Source organism: Cyprinus carpio, chromosome A7 (genome assembly GCF_018340385.1).
Source record: "Cyprinus carpio isolate SPL01 chromosome A7, ASM1834038v1, whole genome shotgun sequence".
Taxonomy (NCBI): Eukaryota; Metazoa; Chordata; class Actinopteri; order Cypriniformes; family Cyprinidae; genus Cyprinus; species Cyprinus carpio.
In genome coordinates this window covers 46,948,104-46,963,505 of record NC_056578.1, presented here as the reverse complement: position 1 = coordinate 46,963,505, position 15,402 = coordinate 46,948,104, and the positions used below count along the sequence as shown (strand labels likewise).

Here is a 15,402-nt window from a genome sequence, read left to right as displayed (position 1 = left end):
GAAAAAACGAGGTCTGGTGGGTACGGCTATGCTCACAAGTCAAAGTTGTGAAATACTGCCCATTGTATTGTGAAAGAAATGTACATTCAGATATTTAGAGTCACACTTCATGTGACAGTCAGTAAAGAAATCAAATACATCTTGAATATCTTGAAGAGCATCCATGAACAGACCCTCGTATGAACATATCGCACACAGATATAGTCTACTTTTCTGTGCTGCTCCATTGTTGGAGTCACTGTTTGTTTGTTGATCTTTTCTGCCAGCTTGGGTCCATTAGTGTGTCCACTGACTCACCCACAGGCCTTGCTGAGATTCTGTTGTGGCTGAACGAGCCTTTACCTTCACACAGACCACACGTGAGATCTCCGCTGTTTCTCTTAGACAGCAGTGAGATTCAGTGGAGACGTCTGATTCTCACATTTCTGTTAGAAAAAGGAGTTTCACACAGGGTTGCATGATTTGGGGGTTAAAAAAATGATTTGTTTTTTAAGATGTTTAATCAACAGTTTTATTACAGTTTTAATATTTTTATTGTCTTAATTTCTTCATTTTCAAATATTAGACCATCAAGCTTGTATTTTGATAGAAAACTGCAGGGAGTCCCTTAAATTTCTCTTTTGCTTCTCATTACAATTTTCTGAAGATGGTCGCTACATGATGGGTTTCCAAACACATGTAAATATTAGAAACAACAAGAAATCAGTGGTTAAGTTGCATTTACAACACTTCCAGAACAGTTCAACCTTCAGATGTGTGCAGTGCATTTTATGGAGGACTGTTGAGCTCATTCAGCTCAAATGGAGTTTGTGTGGATCATTTACTGTGAGATGTTGAAAACAATGGATGATGAGCTGCTCACATGTAAATGAACACAGTGCTGTGCTTCACTCTGAAACATGCAGTGCATATTTTTGATTAATTAAATCATAGACTTTGCGATTTGATATCACACTAAGTCATATTACAAATATCCATTTTATGTCTCCTCTGACCTTAAACTGCTTGTTGATCACTTAATGAATCATAACTGAGAACTTCAGCTCTGAGCCCCAGCATCTCAAAATATTTAGGAAACAGTATCGCAGCTCAATAAGGGCTGTTTGATACAGTTACCTTCATCCATGAAATTTAACAGGGTGACACTTAAGGGATTGTATGTCATACGGCGGTGGCATTAGAGGACGTGCCATCGTGATATTTCTGTGTCCATCACCCCATCTCACCCCAGCGCTGCTCCCTCTATATTAAGAAACATTCTGGATGCTTAACAGGACCGCAGATCTCCAGTCGCTGTGAGATTGTGTTCCTGGCATTACCAAGGTCATGGGTTCGGTTCCCAGGTGATTCATGAACTGAGGAAAAAGTTAATGGCCAAATGCAATCAAATGTGCATTACATATCAGTTGCAGTGAATGCAGGGTGCTGGAATTTGAAGGACTGCTGAGATTGTGCTTTTGCTCTAGTTTTGGGTGCTGTACGTTCCTCAGACGCTCCTGATTGGCAGGCCTGTTGCCAGGGAGCGCTGTGTCTCAACGTGGACTGAATGTGTTGTGTCTGTGCACTTAGACACGCTCAACTTTAGAACGACTGCAGTGCTTGAATATTTATAAAGCAGATCGTTCACATGAAGAGGGTTTGCGAGATATACATCTAAACGTGTTTCTGCTGGACTGATTTGCGCTCTGCAGGTTCTTTAATGCTTTCCCAAGGACAAAATGTTTTATTCTGATAGAACTCCTTTTCCTCTGAGTCTGAGGAGTGTTATGTTTGCAGCAGTGCATCGTGGCCCAGTTCTGACTCGCAGACGGACACGTGCTGATAAATCAATGGTCAGGCTGAGGATGTTATGGAGTACATGTCTGTACGTTCCTTATCAAAGATGTGCAAAGTCTATATTTAGTGTGCGCGTGCAGGACTGACTCGACACTATTCCTTCACGTACATGCGTGTGTGGCACTGCATTGCAGCGCTGTGCATTAGCTGGCAGTGTGACGTGAACACCCATCCTCACATGCTGCATCCACCGCTCACGTGTGACAGCAGTGCTACATGACTCACGTGGATGTGTGACGGCTGTCTGTTATATATCTCAGCTGTGATATCACATATATTACAATATTATGAAATATTACAATTTAAAATAGCTGTTTTCTATGTGAATATTAAATGTAACTTATTAGAATGATTTCTGAAGGAGCATGTGACCCTGAAGACGGGAGTAATGATGCTGAAAATTCAGCTTTGATCACAGCATTAAATTAAATTTTAAACTATGCTCGCATAGAAAAGGGTTATTTTAAATTGTAATAATAATTCACTGTTTTTACTGTACTATCGATCAAATAAATGCAGCATTGGTAAGCAGAAGAGACTTCTTTCTGATGCTTTAAAAAATATCTTAATTATTCCAAATGTGACTTTTTGAAAAAGTTAATCTTTTTACTCAAATTGTAATGCAGATAATATAGGCTAATTTGAAAGAAAAGCATTTAAAAGATGCTTGAAACACCCAATAGTGATAGCGACCCAGTCAGCGACTATTAGAAAATCCCAGCACTCCATGTTCTTCATGTCACTTTGGATAAACAGCATCTGCTAAATGGTGTTTCGGGATTCTTTTTTTATTTTATTTTTTTTATTTTTTTCCATTTGCTTTTGTAATGTAGCTCACATCTGTGGAAATTAATGCAAATGTTTGAAACAAGCCTGACTTGTGTTTTCTATGTCATTCTCTGGTGAGGAGCTCCTGTAGTTTCGATTTGCATTCTCTGGTATGAAATGTCATCTTTGACTGCATCTGGTCACGTAGTATTAATCCAACACTGAACAGACATTCGGTGAGCGATCTCACGAAAGCACATGCGGTTCAAATTTCACCACAAAATCGAAAGCATTTCTCTTTTGCATAAAGAAAATGTAGCCCATAATTATAATAATGATATTTTTTATATATTATAAAGTAATTGCCATGAAAACCGTGTTGCGATGCAAAAAAAGCCCTCATAAAGATGCAAAAAAAAGCCCGCAAAAAAAAAAAAAATAATAATAAAACCTGAAACTAGGTGAGAAAGTTGATGTTACCTTAAACTCAGCAGAAATATTAAATGCATTCAGACTGCAGACGTAGCGCTTGTCATTGTTGGATGTCCTTGTGTTTTTATGTTTGTCTTGAGTTCATGCGTCTGCCAGTCTGGAATGAGAACTTCACCTGCAGCTCAGACAGAGAGATTTTTCTCCTTTCACTAAAGCACACCATCTGTATCTGTGCCAAAGACAAATACCTGCAGAACAAAACCACTGCGCTTTAAAACCACCGGCCTTAACAGTGAAAATGTCTTCAGATTAATGGACATGAGATGCACAACTGCACACAATATTAAGACTGAATCTGTTTCTGTGATATCTGGATATTTTTACAGTAAAACAAGACAAAGAAACAGGCTTTGTTTTGCACTATGCAGGCTGAATGTTCATGTGGGTAGACAGTGTTATTTTAGTATAATTAAGATACTATTATACTTTTTAAAATACTTCTAATTAGTTTTCATTTTTATATTTTCTGTTTTTAATTTAATTTATTTAAAGTTTTAGTAATTTTGTTGTGTCTATATCGTTTCGGTCACACATTATATTAAGGACCAGTTCTTTAATTGTCTAATAAGACTAATTAATCTAAAGTAACAAATGTTTTTCATGATTTTAGTTTTAGTAAACTATAATGACACTGGTAGATGGAACAGTTTTATCAGTAGGATGCAGATGTGAGTTATTGCATCATTTAGCTGATTCATATTCATATTGTGATGCTCTTGTAAATGACAATGCAAGCTCATAAATCACCCAGCAAACAACACAAAAATCATCCTCATGGACTTTTCAGGACAGTGTTATTTGCATTCATTGTGTGTGTGTAATGGTGTTGTGCTGCAGTTGCTTTTCTTTGCTGCTTCTGTCCTCAAACGACTTTGCTGTGTCTCTCACCCCACCCTCACCCACCTCTCTCTCTCTCTGTGTGTAACTGTAGCTGGTCTCTGTGTGTGTGACGTTATAGACACAGCATTGATTACTTTCATCACACATACACTCATGCAGCTGCACTTGTTGAATCCTGATGAGAGACGGGTGCTCATGAAAGCTGTGTGTCTTAATGGTTCTGAAATTCAGTGAGCGACTGATGGACAGACACAGACAGAAACACAGAGAGATGCTGCGTTTTACTTGTTGTTCCTGGAAATGAGCTGCAGTGTTTCTCAAGAGTGGAACTTCTGTGTGTGTCACGCCAACTCATCGTTGGTGCTTGGAGTGAGTGTGTGTGTGTGTGTGTGTGTGTGTGTGTGTGTGTGTGTGTGTGTGTGTGTGTGCAGGTTTACAGTATATGGTTTATGAGGACACAAATGTGTGTAATGGAAAAAAAATTTATTATAGCATGATATTGATTAATTATAACCTGGGATGCGTTTCCCAAAACCATAGTTGCTAACTAAGTTAGCAACTTTGTTGGTTGCAATGCAATTTCCCATTGCCAACCAACTAAGTTGCTAACAGGTTAGCAACTATGGTTTTGGGAAACGCACCCCAGATTGATTCAGTGATATGAATGATGTAATAAGATTGATACATTTTATATACTGTACTGTATTAAATATGTTTACATAGGATAAGTACTTCATGTCCTTCTTATCAGGTGGCATGATGTTTTTGCAGTAACTTGGGAGCACATGACTGGTGAAGAGCAGAGGCCCAGGGGATACAGTTACCTTGAAAAGTTTATACATTATGGTATAAATGCTGTTAGCAGGAACCTCTCCTCATCTCATTTGCACTCAGATGGTGGAACTCTGTCTGTAAACTAGATCATTTCTGCAAAAATTAAAAGCAAGACAAACTCTTTGACTGGTTTTTCATTCCCAGTTTCACATTTATTGATACATTTCAGAATAATCCACAATAAATGACATGAGTACTACAATGTAAACATTGTTTATGAGGTTTACACTTCATGTTTTCTCATAAAACGTTTAAAAAAAACATACTAAACTGTGTTTTTTAATATATATTTGAAATCTGCCAGCAGTTTAGTGTGTGTGGGTTAGGTTTAGGAGTAGGATTAGGGAAAATAGGAGATAGAAGGAGAAAGGGGTTAGAAATTACAGTTTTTACGGTATGAAAACCATGTAAACCACATATACTGTGTAAGTGTGAGTGTGTGTATGTGTGTGTGATGTTGTTGATGATTATTGAGTGTTTTGTGATACAATATCAGAAAGCGGTGAAAACAACAAAATTTAAGTACTTTTCAGATTTGATTAAAAAAAACTTTCACAATTCAAGAGCACTTTTCCACTATTAATGTGGCTATTAACCCTTAAGTTGAGTCTCTGGCTATGTGTGACAAATTCCTTAATTTTTTTTGTGGACAATACAAGGGATAATAGGCTAGATATTCCCTCTCCTTGTCAAGATCCCTCTGTCCCTCCACTCTTTACCAGCATCTTGAGTCAGTTTGGTCCTGTAACTCTTCCTGCTCTACAAGATATTGTAAGTCAGCTTAAACCCTCTGGATCTTCCTATGACATTCTTCCTCCTCTATTTTTTTTAAATATATTTTTGATGTGACTGGGCCTACTGTTTTTAAGATTATGAACAGCTGCCTTGAAATGGCAATGGTTCCAGATGACATAAAGCACGCCATTGTACATCCACTTCTTAAAATGCCTCATTTATATCTGACAGTGCTAACTAATTTTAGGCCAGTCTTAAATTCCTCTTTAATGTCTAAAAAACAATATTGTCGAAATCTTCCAATCGGGTTTTAGGAAAAACCATTCCACAGAAACAGCACTGGTTAAAGTTCTGAATGATATTTTACTGACTCTTGAAGCTGCCAGATCCAATGTGTTAGTGCTGTTATATCTGAAAGCGGCATTTGATACAGTTAAGCACTCTGTTTTGATTTCTCGTTTGGAGCACTGGATGGGCATTCAGGGTAATGATCTCAAATGGTTTCAATCCTATTTTGGATGCTGTACTGGCATGTCTAGCTGGTGTTAAGGCCTAAATGTCCCTAAATTTTCTTCACCTTAATGTGATTTGGGTAAATATGATTGGGTAATACTGTTTCTGCCTCGATTTCGTCTCGCATACTCAATCCATGGACAGCGAGTAGTTTTCCAGCTGTTTTTAATGTCTCTCCTTTATTTTCATTGATCGAGTCACACTCCCCCTGTATGGGTTTAAAAGAGTTGGTTGATCAGTTTAACTCTTCTTGCTTAGAGATTTTAGATGCTGTGACTCCTGTCAAAGTCAGGGGAAGAAAAGTCAAATCGCAGCCCTGGTTGAACAGTACTACCCGTGCTCTTAGGCAGGAGTGTAGGAGGGCTGAACGCAAATGGGTTAAAGATAAATTACAAGTCTCTTATGAGATTTTGAAGAACCGTTTGAATGAGTATCAAAGAGCTGTTAAATTGGCTAGATCAAATTATTTCTCTGTCATCATCTCCAGAAACTGTAATAATTCTAGAGTACTTTTCTCTACTGTAAATGCTGTTCTTCATCCTACTTCTACTCCTGCACTCACTCCTTCTGCTGACATGTGTGAAGAGTTTTTAAACTTTTTTATTGGTAAGGTTGATGGAATTAGATCTCTAATTACATCTGTTGGCAATGATTTTTTATTTTTCTGTTGCCCCTCAGAACCAATTGACTAGTTTCATGCCTGTTTCTTTGCAGCTGCTTAAGGATATAACTGCTAATATGAAGTCCACCAGGTCTCCTGGTGATGTGCTTCCTTCTTCTCTGTTTAAGCAGGTACTTGATTCAATTGGCCCAAGTATTCTGTCTATTATAAATATTAGTTGGCATCTGGTGTTGTTCCGGTTAGTTTTAAGCACGCGGTTATTCAGCCCCTTTTAAAAAAACCCAGTTTAGACACTTTTGACATGAGCAGTTTTCGTCCGATTTCAAAATTGCCTTTTATTTTAAAGATACTAGAAAAAATTGTGCATGCACAGCTTAATGACTTTTTAATTCGGAATAACATCTGCGATAGATTCCAGTCAGGTTTTAGAGTTGGTCATAGTACAGAATTGGCTCTTTTGAGGTTGTCTAATGATATCCTACGAGGTGTTGATTCTGGAAACCGTGTTGTCTTGCTGTTGTTAGATCTTACAGCGGCATTGGATACAGTTGATCATAACATTCTCATTGATCGCCTTAGGGATCAGGTTGGAAATGGTTCTCTTCCTATTTGATGGATAGGACTCTTTCAGTCAGCTTAGGGGGTTATTTTTCTTCCATTGCCCCCCATGTGTGGGGGGTTCCACAGGGCTCAATACTGGGACCAATTTTATTTTCCCTTTATATGCTCCCTCTAGGTTCTATTTTTGAGAAATTTGGGATTCAGTATCATCTTTATGCAGATGATTCTCAAATTTATGTACCACTGAAACATGGGCATAAAAGTGCCATTCAGTCTCTTCATGCATGTTTGGCAGAAGTTAAGTTGTGGCTTGCAAATAACTTTCTCCAATTAAATGAGGATAAGACTGAGATCATTTTATTTGGAAATAAGGGGTGTGTGGATGATGACTGCCTGGGGTTGTTTTCTGGGAAAAAACTGTCTAGCTTGAGGAACCTTGGTGTCATTTTTGACTCTGAGCTTAAATTTGAGCAGCAAATCAATGCTGTTGTTAAGAATAGTTTCTTCCATCTTAAATCAATATCTAAATTGAAATTTATTCTTACTTTTTATGATATGGAGAAGGTTGTTCACGCCTTTGTGTCTTCACGTTTGGATTATTGTAATGTATTGTATCTGGGTGTGAGTCAGGCTTCTCTCTCCCGTTTGCAGCTCGTTCAGAACTCAGCTGCCAGACTTTTAACGGGTACTAAGAAGAGAGAACACATTACTCCGGTTTTAATTAAACTACATTGGTTACCCATACGATACAGAATTCAATACAAAGCGATGTTGTACGTTTTTAAGTCTTTGCATGGTCTAGCCCCTGAGCATGTTACTGATCTTATCAGCCGCTGTCAATCCAGCAGATCTCTGCGCTCGAATGATCAGTTGCTTCTTGTGGTTCCACGAACGTGTTTAAAATGTAAAGGTGATCAGGCGTTTTCTGTTGCAGCTCCTAGGCTTTGGAATGACCTTCCTCTGTCTGTAAAAACTTGTTCTTCATTGGGTGTTTTTCAGAGTGTGCTTAAAACTTATTTGTTTTCTTTAGCATTTGACAATGCTTTGTAAGTGTGTATGTTATATGTCTGTTTTTTTTTTTTTTTTTTTTTTTTTTTTAATGTTTCTCCTTTTTACTTTCTGTACAGCACTTTGGTTCCACTTGTGGTGTTGAAAGTGCTTTATAAATAAAGTTGAGTTGAGTTAATGAAGGCAAAACTGAGATTATAGTTTTTGAATCATCAGAAGTTGCTAGATTCCCTGGCTTAAATCTTAAATCTGGGTAAATTAATGTTCCATTTGTCATTTAGAAGAACAGATATATTAATGTAAAAATGAAACAAAACACTTATTCTGACCTGTAAAATATAAAAAAGAAAAAGTGATCATACTAAATTTGGTTATATTTTAAATGATCCACAAATTAATGGAGCAAAAAGTGTTGAATCTGGAAAATGATCACTTACTAAATGATGGTAGCTTGTATAAAATGCATAAAAAAAAAAGTTAAACAAAAAGCGGCAGTTTTATTATATCACGCGCTGACAGAGATGCCGTATAATAATGCCACAGGTAATCGATAACAATCTGGTCCTCCAGTTTCAGTATAGTAAGCCATGGTAAGCTGTTTTTCCACATTTCCAAGCATTTTAGAGTGTCCCCAACACAGTTTTTCACAGCGCTCAAACTCATCATGAGTCAACAAGCTGATGACTTCCCCCGCAACCTTACGCCAAATTTCAGGGCCTGTAGATAGGCTAGCCTATATACAGATCATTTAGTAAGCAGAAATCTGAAATTTACCTTAACATATTAGAGGAAGACGCTAATAACTCAAATGAACTGATGCTTAAAAATGAGCTTCCAGCAGCCATGATTAAGGGAGTACTTCACTTCCAGAGTGAAGATTCTGTCATCATTTGCTCACCCTCTATTTGTTCCAAACCTGTTACGAGTTTCTTTCTTCTGTTGAACACAAAAGAAGATATTTTGATAGGAAATGTCCGGCATCTGATAGGAAATGTCCAATATTTTGAAAAATGTTGGTAAAAATACTATGGAAGTCAATGGCGCCCATCTAATGGTCATTTATAAATGTTTTTTTTTTTTTTTTTTTTTTTTTTTTTAGGTTTACATTTTGGTTAACCCTGGTCATAATAACTCCATATCAGATGTTTTCATGCATTCATATCATTCTCTGTCTGCATGTGACATTTTCTCTCAATGTGGCCGTTTCTCACTTTCGTTGTGTCTCGTCTCTGTCCAGATGACCCTCTCTCTGGCTCTGTCTACGGTGTGAACGCAACCGCCATGTCCCAGATGCTCCACATGGAGATCCCGAACTTTGGCAGCATGGTGCTGGGCTCCCTGAATGAGCAGCGGCTGCAGGGCCAGTACTGCGACGTCTCCATCGTGGTGAAGGGCCAGGCGTTCAAGGCCCACCGCGCCGTGCTGGCTGCCAGCAGCTTGTACTTCCGCGACCTGTTCAGCGGCAGCAGCAAAGCACAGTTCGAGCTGCCGTCCTCTGTCACGCCGGCCTGTTTCCAGCAGATCCTCAGCTTCTGCTACACGGGGAAACTGACCATGGCTGCCAGCGAGCAGCTGGTCGTGATGTACACCGCCGGGTACCTGCAGATCCAGCACATCGTGGAGCGTGGCATGGACCTCATGTTCAAAGTCAACTCGCCACACTGCGACTCAGCCACGGCCTCCATGGACGAGCCCAACTCGGGCCCACAGAGTCCCAGCACCCACCCGCTGGTGCCAGCCGGCTGGTCGCCCTCGCTGCCATCGCAGGCCCGCAGGATCAAGCTGGAGGAGCCACTGGTTAAACGAGCTGGCGGTGGCGACGGGACACGTTCTGGACGGGGCGTGCCGCTGTTGTCGTGGGGCACATTTCCACTTGGGGCGCCGGCGTATCTCGGAGAGCGTTCCAGTCCGGGAGCATCCAGCCTTCCAACCACTGACAGCCCCACATCGTACCAGAACGAAGACGAGGAGTTTGAGGAAGAACCATTCGATGCAGACGAGACCTACAGCCATCTGTGCGGCCGCTCGGCCAACCCTTACGGAGGTACAGCAGCCTCACTTCTGATGATTTGAATGACTAATGATAGCTGAACATATGAAGTTATGTTTGTTTAGAGATGAAATGGTTTGAAAAAAGTTTGGTTTGATAAAGCGCCAATTATGGGAAGTTTAATGTTTCATGAATCCTGCCTTTTGATAACCTGCACCATTCTCAGAGTTTTCATCAATTTAATCAAAATTTTAAACAACAGTTAAATTTTACAATTCTCGATTACAATTTTGATACCATAGCATTTTACTTTACGAGACAATGCATGGATCAAATATAATGATACACACCCTGTTCTTTCTCAACTGTTTAAGTTCACTTAAAGACATAATTGTTTTAGAGGATACTCGCACTGAATGGAGTTGTTATTCACATCTTTTTGCACTTGAAGGCTTTAGAATCTCTTGATTGTTCAAATTGGCAAGGTTTATATGTTCCTTAAAGCAAGACGTGAAAGAGAACTCGATTCAGTCTGTGTGCACACAGAACACAGCGCGTGAGTACAGAATGTGGTTGTCTTGCACGTCATCTTGAGTTTGAATGCATTAAAAATTGCTTGAATGTTTAAACTGCCATGGCACTAAAACGCATGCCAATGATTATTTGATTTTAATTCTATTCTATTTTGAAGTGTAATATTCAGAATTACAATATATTATCAATATTTATTACTGTAATTTTGATTAAATAAATGGTGAGCAGAAGAGATTTCTTTCAAAAACCTGATCTTACTGACTCCAAACATTTAAATGGTAGTGAATGTAATAAGTAACCATTTACATGCAACACATCACTCTGCTTTTAGCAATGGAATAATGGATATGGATATTATACTGTATATACACCGGGATCATTTCCAATCATTCACTACTAAACCAGAAGCCACATTCGTTGCTGTTAAATAGGTTACAGGCTCATTACTTTGAGTCAGCGTGTGAAGTTGTCTAGACAATTTTAAGTAGAGGACAGTCCGTTAAGATGAGCCAGAGCCAACTAAAACTAATGCACCTAATTATATTTCAGGATGTCTCGTGCAGTGAGATGTGATGGCTGTTTCATCGCTGAGCTTACAATTCATTATAATAACAGTACAAATTGTTAGTGAGCTGTCAAAATGTTGTTGTGAGACATAAAATAGGCAGAAAAGAAACGTGCGGTTCATGATGTCTCTTTAACTGTGATTTTAGAGACACGTTCTGAAGATAATTGGATGTATTATTACAGCATGGAGTTCTGATATGTTGAGTAACACGCTGATCTATTGTCAGTTAGAAGAGTTCCTGTCTTGATTTGTCCCGTGTGTTTGCTAACTATTCAGATCTGTCCTGACTGTAGGAACGGCTGTACAGGAGCTTGTGTCTCTCTGCGGTGACATTCACTGCAGCTCTCGTCTGGCGCTCCGGTGTCACAGATTGTGAAATGCATTCAGTCTGTAATCAGTCACCGCTCCAGAGGGTCACATTGTGGGTTATTTGAGAGCTCGCACATCTTTTGTGTGTGATTGGCGAGTGTAAGGACTGAAGCAGAAGTTGTGCCAGTGCAGAGCTTTATTGAGTTGAGGCAATTTGATGCGTGAAAGTGAAGAGCAGGCACTTCCCCTGAATAGAGTCACTGTAAAAATGTCTATCTAATTCAACTTAACTTACATTTATTAAGTATCAGATAGGCTGTGCTAGTCATTCAGCTCATTTTTTTTAAATCTTGTGTCATTGAATTCCAAAAACTTAATGCAAGGCTCTACCAGATAAATAGGGTAAAAGAAATAACTAATAGATTTCAGCATACTTCCCTAGTTGATTGATTGCATTAAGATTTGCACACATTTATTTATTTATTTTTTGTATTACTGGTTTTCTAAAATTTGATGTATAAATATGCTAATTATTGGCATTATCTAATTAAATGCACACCGATTTCCAGAATTGAAATCTTAAATTGTATTGACATTTTAAATCAGAGTGAATGATATATGAACACAGTCCTCAGTAAAAGCCTTCAGAATATAGATATAGAAAGTTTTTGTGTATGTAAGTGCTGCTGAAGTGGAGAAACAAACTTTTGAATTGATATGGATTGGAAATGAAATCTATAGACACAAATAGATAAAGTGAAATAAAATAAACACTTAAAAGTGTATTTTAGACTAGTTTGAAACAACACTTAATGAAAAGCCAAATTGCCCAAAAGCTCAAAATTGACTGATGCATGAAAATCTGTTTTTGCCTGTAGTGTCTCGCCTTAAAAATGAAAATGAAATTGGTTGAATGATTTTGATGAGTTAAAGTAAATAGTTTATATTGAGTGTATATAGAATTTTCTACAGTGTGCAGAACAGAGCCTGAAGTGATTTTAGAAGATGGACTCAAACAGTGTTGAGTTCTCAAACTTCAGGATTTGTGACTTGTGGTGATTTGAGGTTCTGAATGTTTTCGTCACTCTGTTTGTTCCAGTGGCAGAGAAGCCGGAGATGGCGGTCATGCCAGTGTCGCTGGAGAACCGCTCGTGTGTGCTGATCCGCAGGGATCTGGTGGCTCTGCCCGCTAGTCTCATCAGTCAGATCGGCTACCGATGCCATCCCAAACTCTACACGGAGGGAGACCCTGGAGAGAAACTGGAACTGGTGGCAGGTTGGTGAAATCACTCAGTCAGCCCTATCAAAGTCAGCAGAGATGACAAAAGCATTACAGGAATATTCAGATTAGGAAGTGAAAGATTATGTGTATCTTTGCGTGTTTACATTGTATATTTTATGTGGTGTCATGATTTACTTTTGATAAAAACACAGGTTTATTATTGTATGTTCGTTTGGCATTTCATTTATTGCATACCCTTTAAATTTGCTTATTGAAAGAAAAACAACAGCAGTAGCAGCAGCAGTATGGTGTAACATTTATTTGAAACACATGTATTTGGTACTTGCTACCTTATATCTTTACCTTTCATTCTTTTTCATGGCTTTGGAAAACTTGTCTCGGATGTTTCTCTGCGTTGCTTTTTGCATAACTCCGGGTCGTCTACAACAAACATCATTGAAATTTCTTTCTAGGAATTAAATGCTTTCTCTGAATCTTTAAAGTATGTCCGCGAGCGATCGTACAGGTGCGGATATATCTGTGCCAGCTCAGCTATTCAACACTGTAGTTATGTTGCTAGTGACAGGAGATGCTGTTCACTTGCCTGACCTCCGTTGAATGTGATATCAACCGAAAAAAAAAAAAATCGCACATCAAAGGAGGAGGAGTCTCAGAACACACCCAAGGATTGAGTAACCGACATGGACCAATGGAAGCTCAAAGGTGTTTAGGAGCTAAAACAAACTCCCCCAGAAAGTTCGCTTTGGTCAGCTGTTTCGAAACTGCCGAAACGAATTGAAAACGAACTTCGTTTCAGACTGATTTTGTTCAAAATGACATCATATCAGTTCGTTCTTCGATTTCGTTTGAAGTATATCGGGGCCTTTATACAACATTTTATTCCTAAAAACATGGTGAAAATGTGTTTGTTTTCTATCTGTTGACAGTATTTTCTGATTTATGTAGGGATAAAAAGAGAAATCCAAAATCCCCTCTGAAAATGTCAACAAAATCGAAAAAAAATTTGTCTTTATCCAGTGTTCAGATTTCTGTTCTGGCAATGTATGCAAATGAATGCTTATTTAATTAGGAAATCCCTCATTTGCATATTTAAACATAACATTTCACAAAACTTGGAATACAAAACAGCTCTCCTAATGTACTGTGAATAATCAGCTGGCGGAAAATATGGTGAGATAATTAGTTAATAGTTATTAGTTTAAACCTGTTCCCCTGTGCTGATGTTCTCCAGTGCCGTTGGTTATTGTCGTATGTCTCTGTGTTGTGTGTTGTTCAGGCACAGGTGTGTTGATGACCAGAGGTCAGCTGATGAACTGTCATCTGTGTGCTGGTGTCAAACACAAGGTGCTGCTGCGCAGGCTCCTCGCCACCTTCTTTGACAGGTGTGTGTCCTCACATCAGATGATCGCTGTCTGCACGCGTGTAACAGTACACATATCTCATTCGGTTTGGCACACATGTGATTTAGATTTACACTTTTATAATAGAAATCAGAGACAATTTTGCAATAGGTAGGATTCAGTTTACAGCACTTCTCATTCATTTCTATGGTATCCACAAACAGTGATTGACTGTCGCACAACTCTGACAGAAATTCAGTGACAGCTGTAATGTGATTGGTTAGCAAGGCACACGTGACCCAAGTTGAACGTCACACTTTATCTGATGCTTTTAGCACTATAAACTGCAGTATGAAGAATGTGTCCTTTTTATGTAAAGACAGAGCCATAGTTTGTTCAGTAAATGACTGTTTAATAAAAAAAGAAACAGTTTTATGTTGTATTTTTTCCCCATGCTGTACCAAAAAGAGTATGATTTCAAAAATGACTTGAGTACCGAACTATCACTTTGTGTACCGTTACACCCGTACAGTTATGTGCAGTGCAGTTATTGAGATATTGTGTGTTTGGGTCCCATGGCTCTGCTCTCAACTGCACCTTCTGCTGGCTGCTTTTTGAATCTGCAGGAACACACTAGCAAACAGCTGTGGGACGGGGATCCGATCGTCAACCAGCGACCCCAGCCGAAAACCACTGGACAGTCGAGTCCTGAACGCTGTCAAACGTACGTTATGCTCTGTGTGTCATCCGTGATGTTCAAATCAACATTCATTCCACTGCCCTGCATCATATCTGCTGAATTAAATCCAGTACTTGTTTCTTAAATAATTTTGGGTGCTGATTCCAAAAATATAGTCTGTTTTGCTCAAGCATGTCATGCTTTCTTGTAGCATTTTTGCTTTCGACAACCATTATTAAGGTGAAGAAGTCTTGTATGTTGCCTTAATCAGCAAAAAACACCACAAACACACGATTCCTGTCTGAATCTGAGCAGATTACAACTATTTGTTCATGTTCTCAGCCCATTTTCACATGCATGAACCTGAAGATTTCAAGGTCAGAATTATGGAAAGTGACAGAAGAAAATGCAAAAATGAGCAGATGTTTTATGGTTTTTAATAAAAGAAAATACAAACATGACACCGATGTTTTCTGCTTTTACTGCATCAAAAAAACAGCCACAGAATGTTAGATTATTGCCAGTAATAA

At 38.8% G+C, this 15,402-nt stretch overlaps 1 protein-coding gene across 1 annotated transcript in view; it reads left to right on the top strand.

The window, feature by feature from the left end:
• LOC109087704 (nucleus accumbens-associated protein 2-like) overlaps positions 1-15,402 on the top strand; it is a 33,735-nt gene that overhangs the window by 17,072 nt on the left and 1,261 nt on the right. Inside the window, exons 2-5 of the mRNA XM_042761316.1 lie at positions 9,447-10,253; positions 12,710-12,886; positions 14,130-14,235; positions 14,820-14,917. Of these exons, the coding sequence (XP_042617250.1) occupies positions 9,491-10,253; positions 12,710-12,886; positions 14,130-14,235; positions 14,820-14,917 (1,144 nt within the window). The 5' untranslated portion in view covers positions 9,447-9,490. The remainder of the gene's footprint in view (positions 1-9,446; positions 10,254-12,709; positions 12,887-14,129; positions 14,236-14,819; positions 14,918-15,402) is intronic.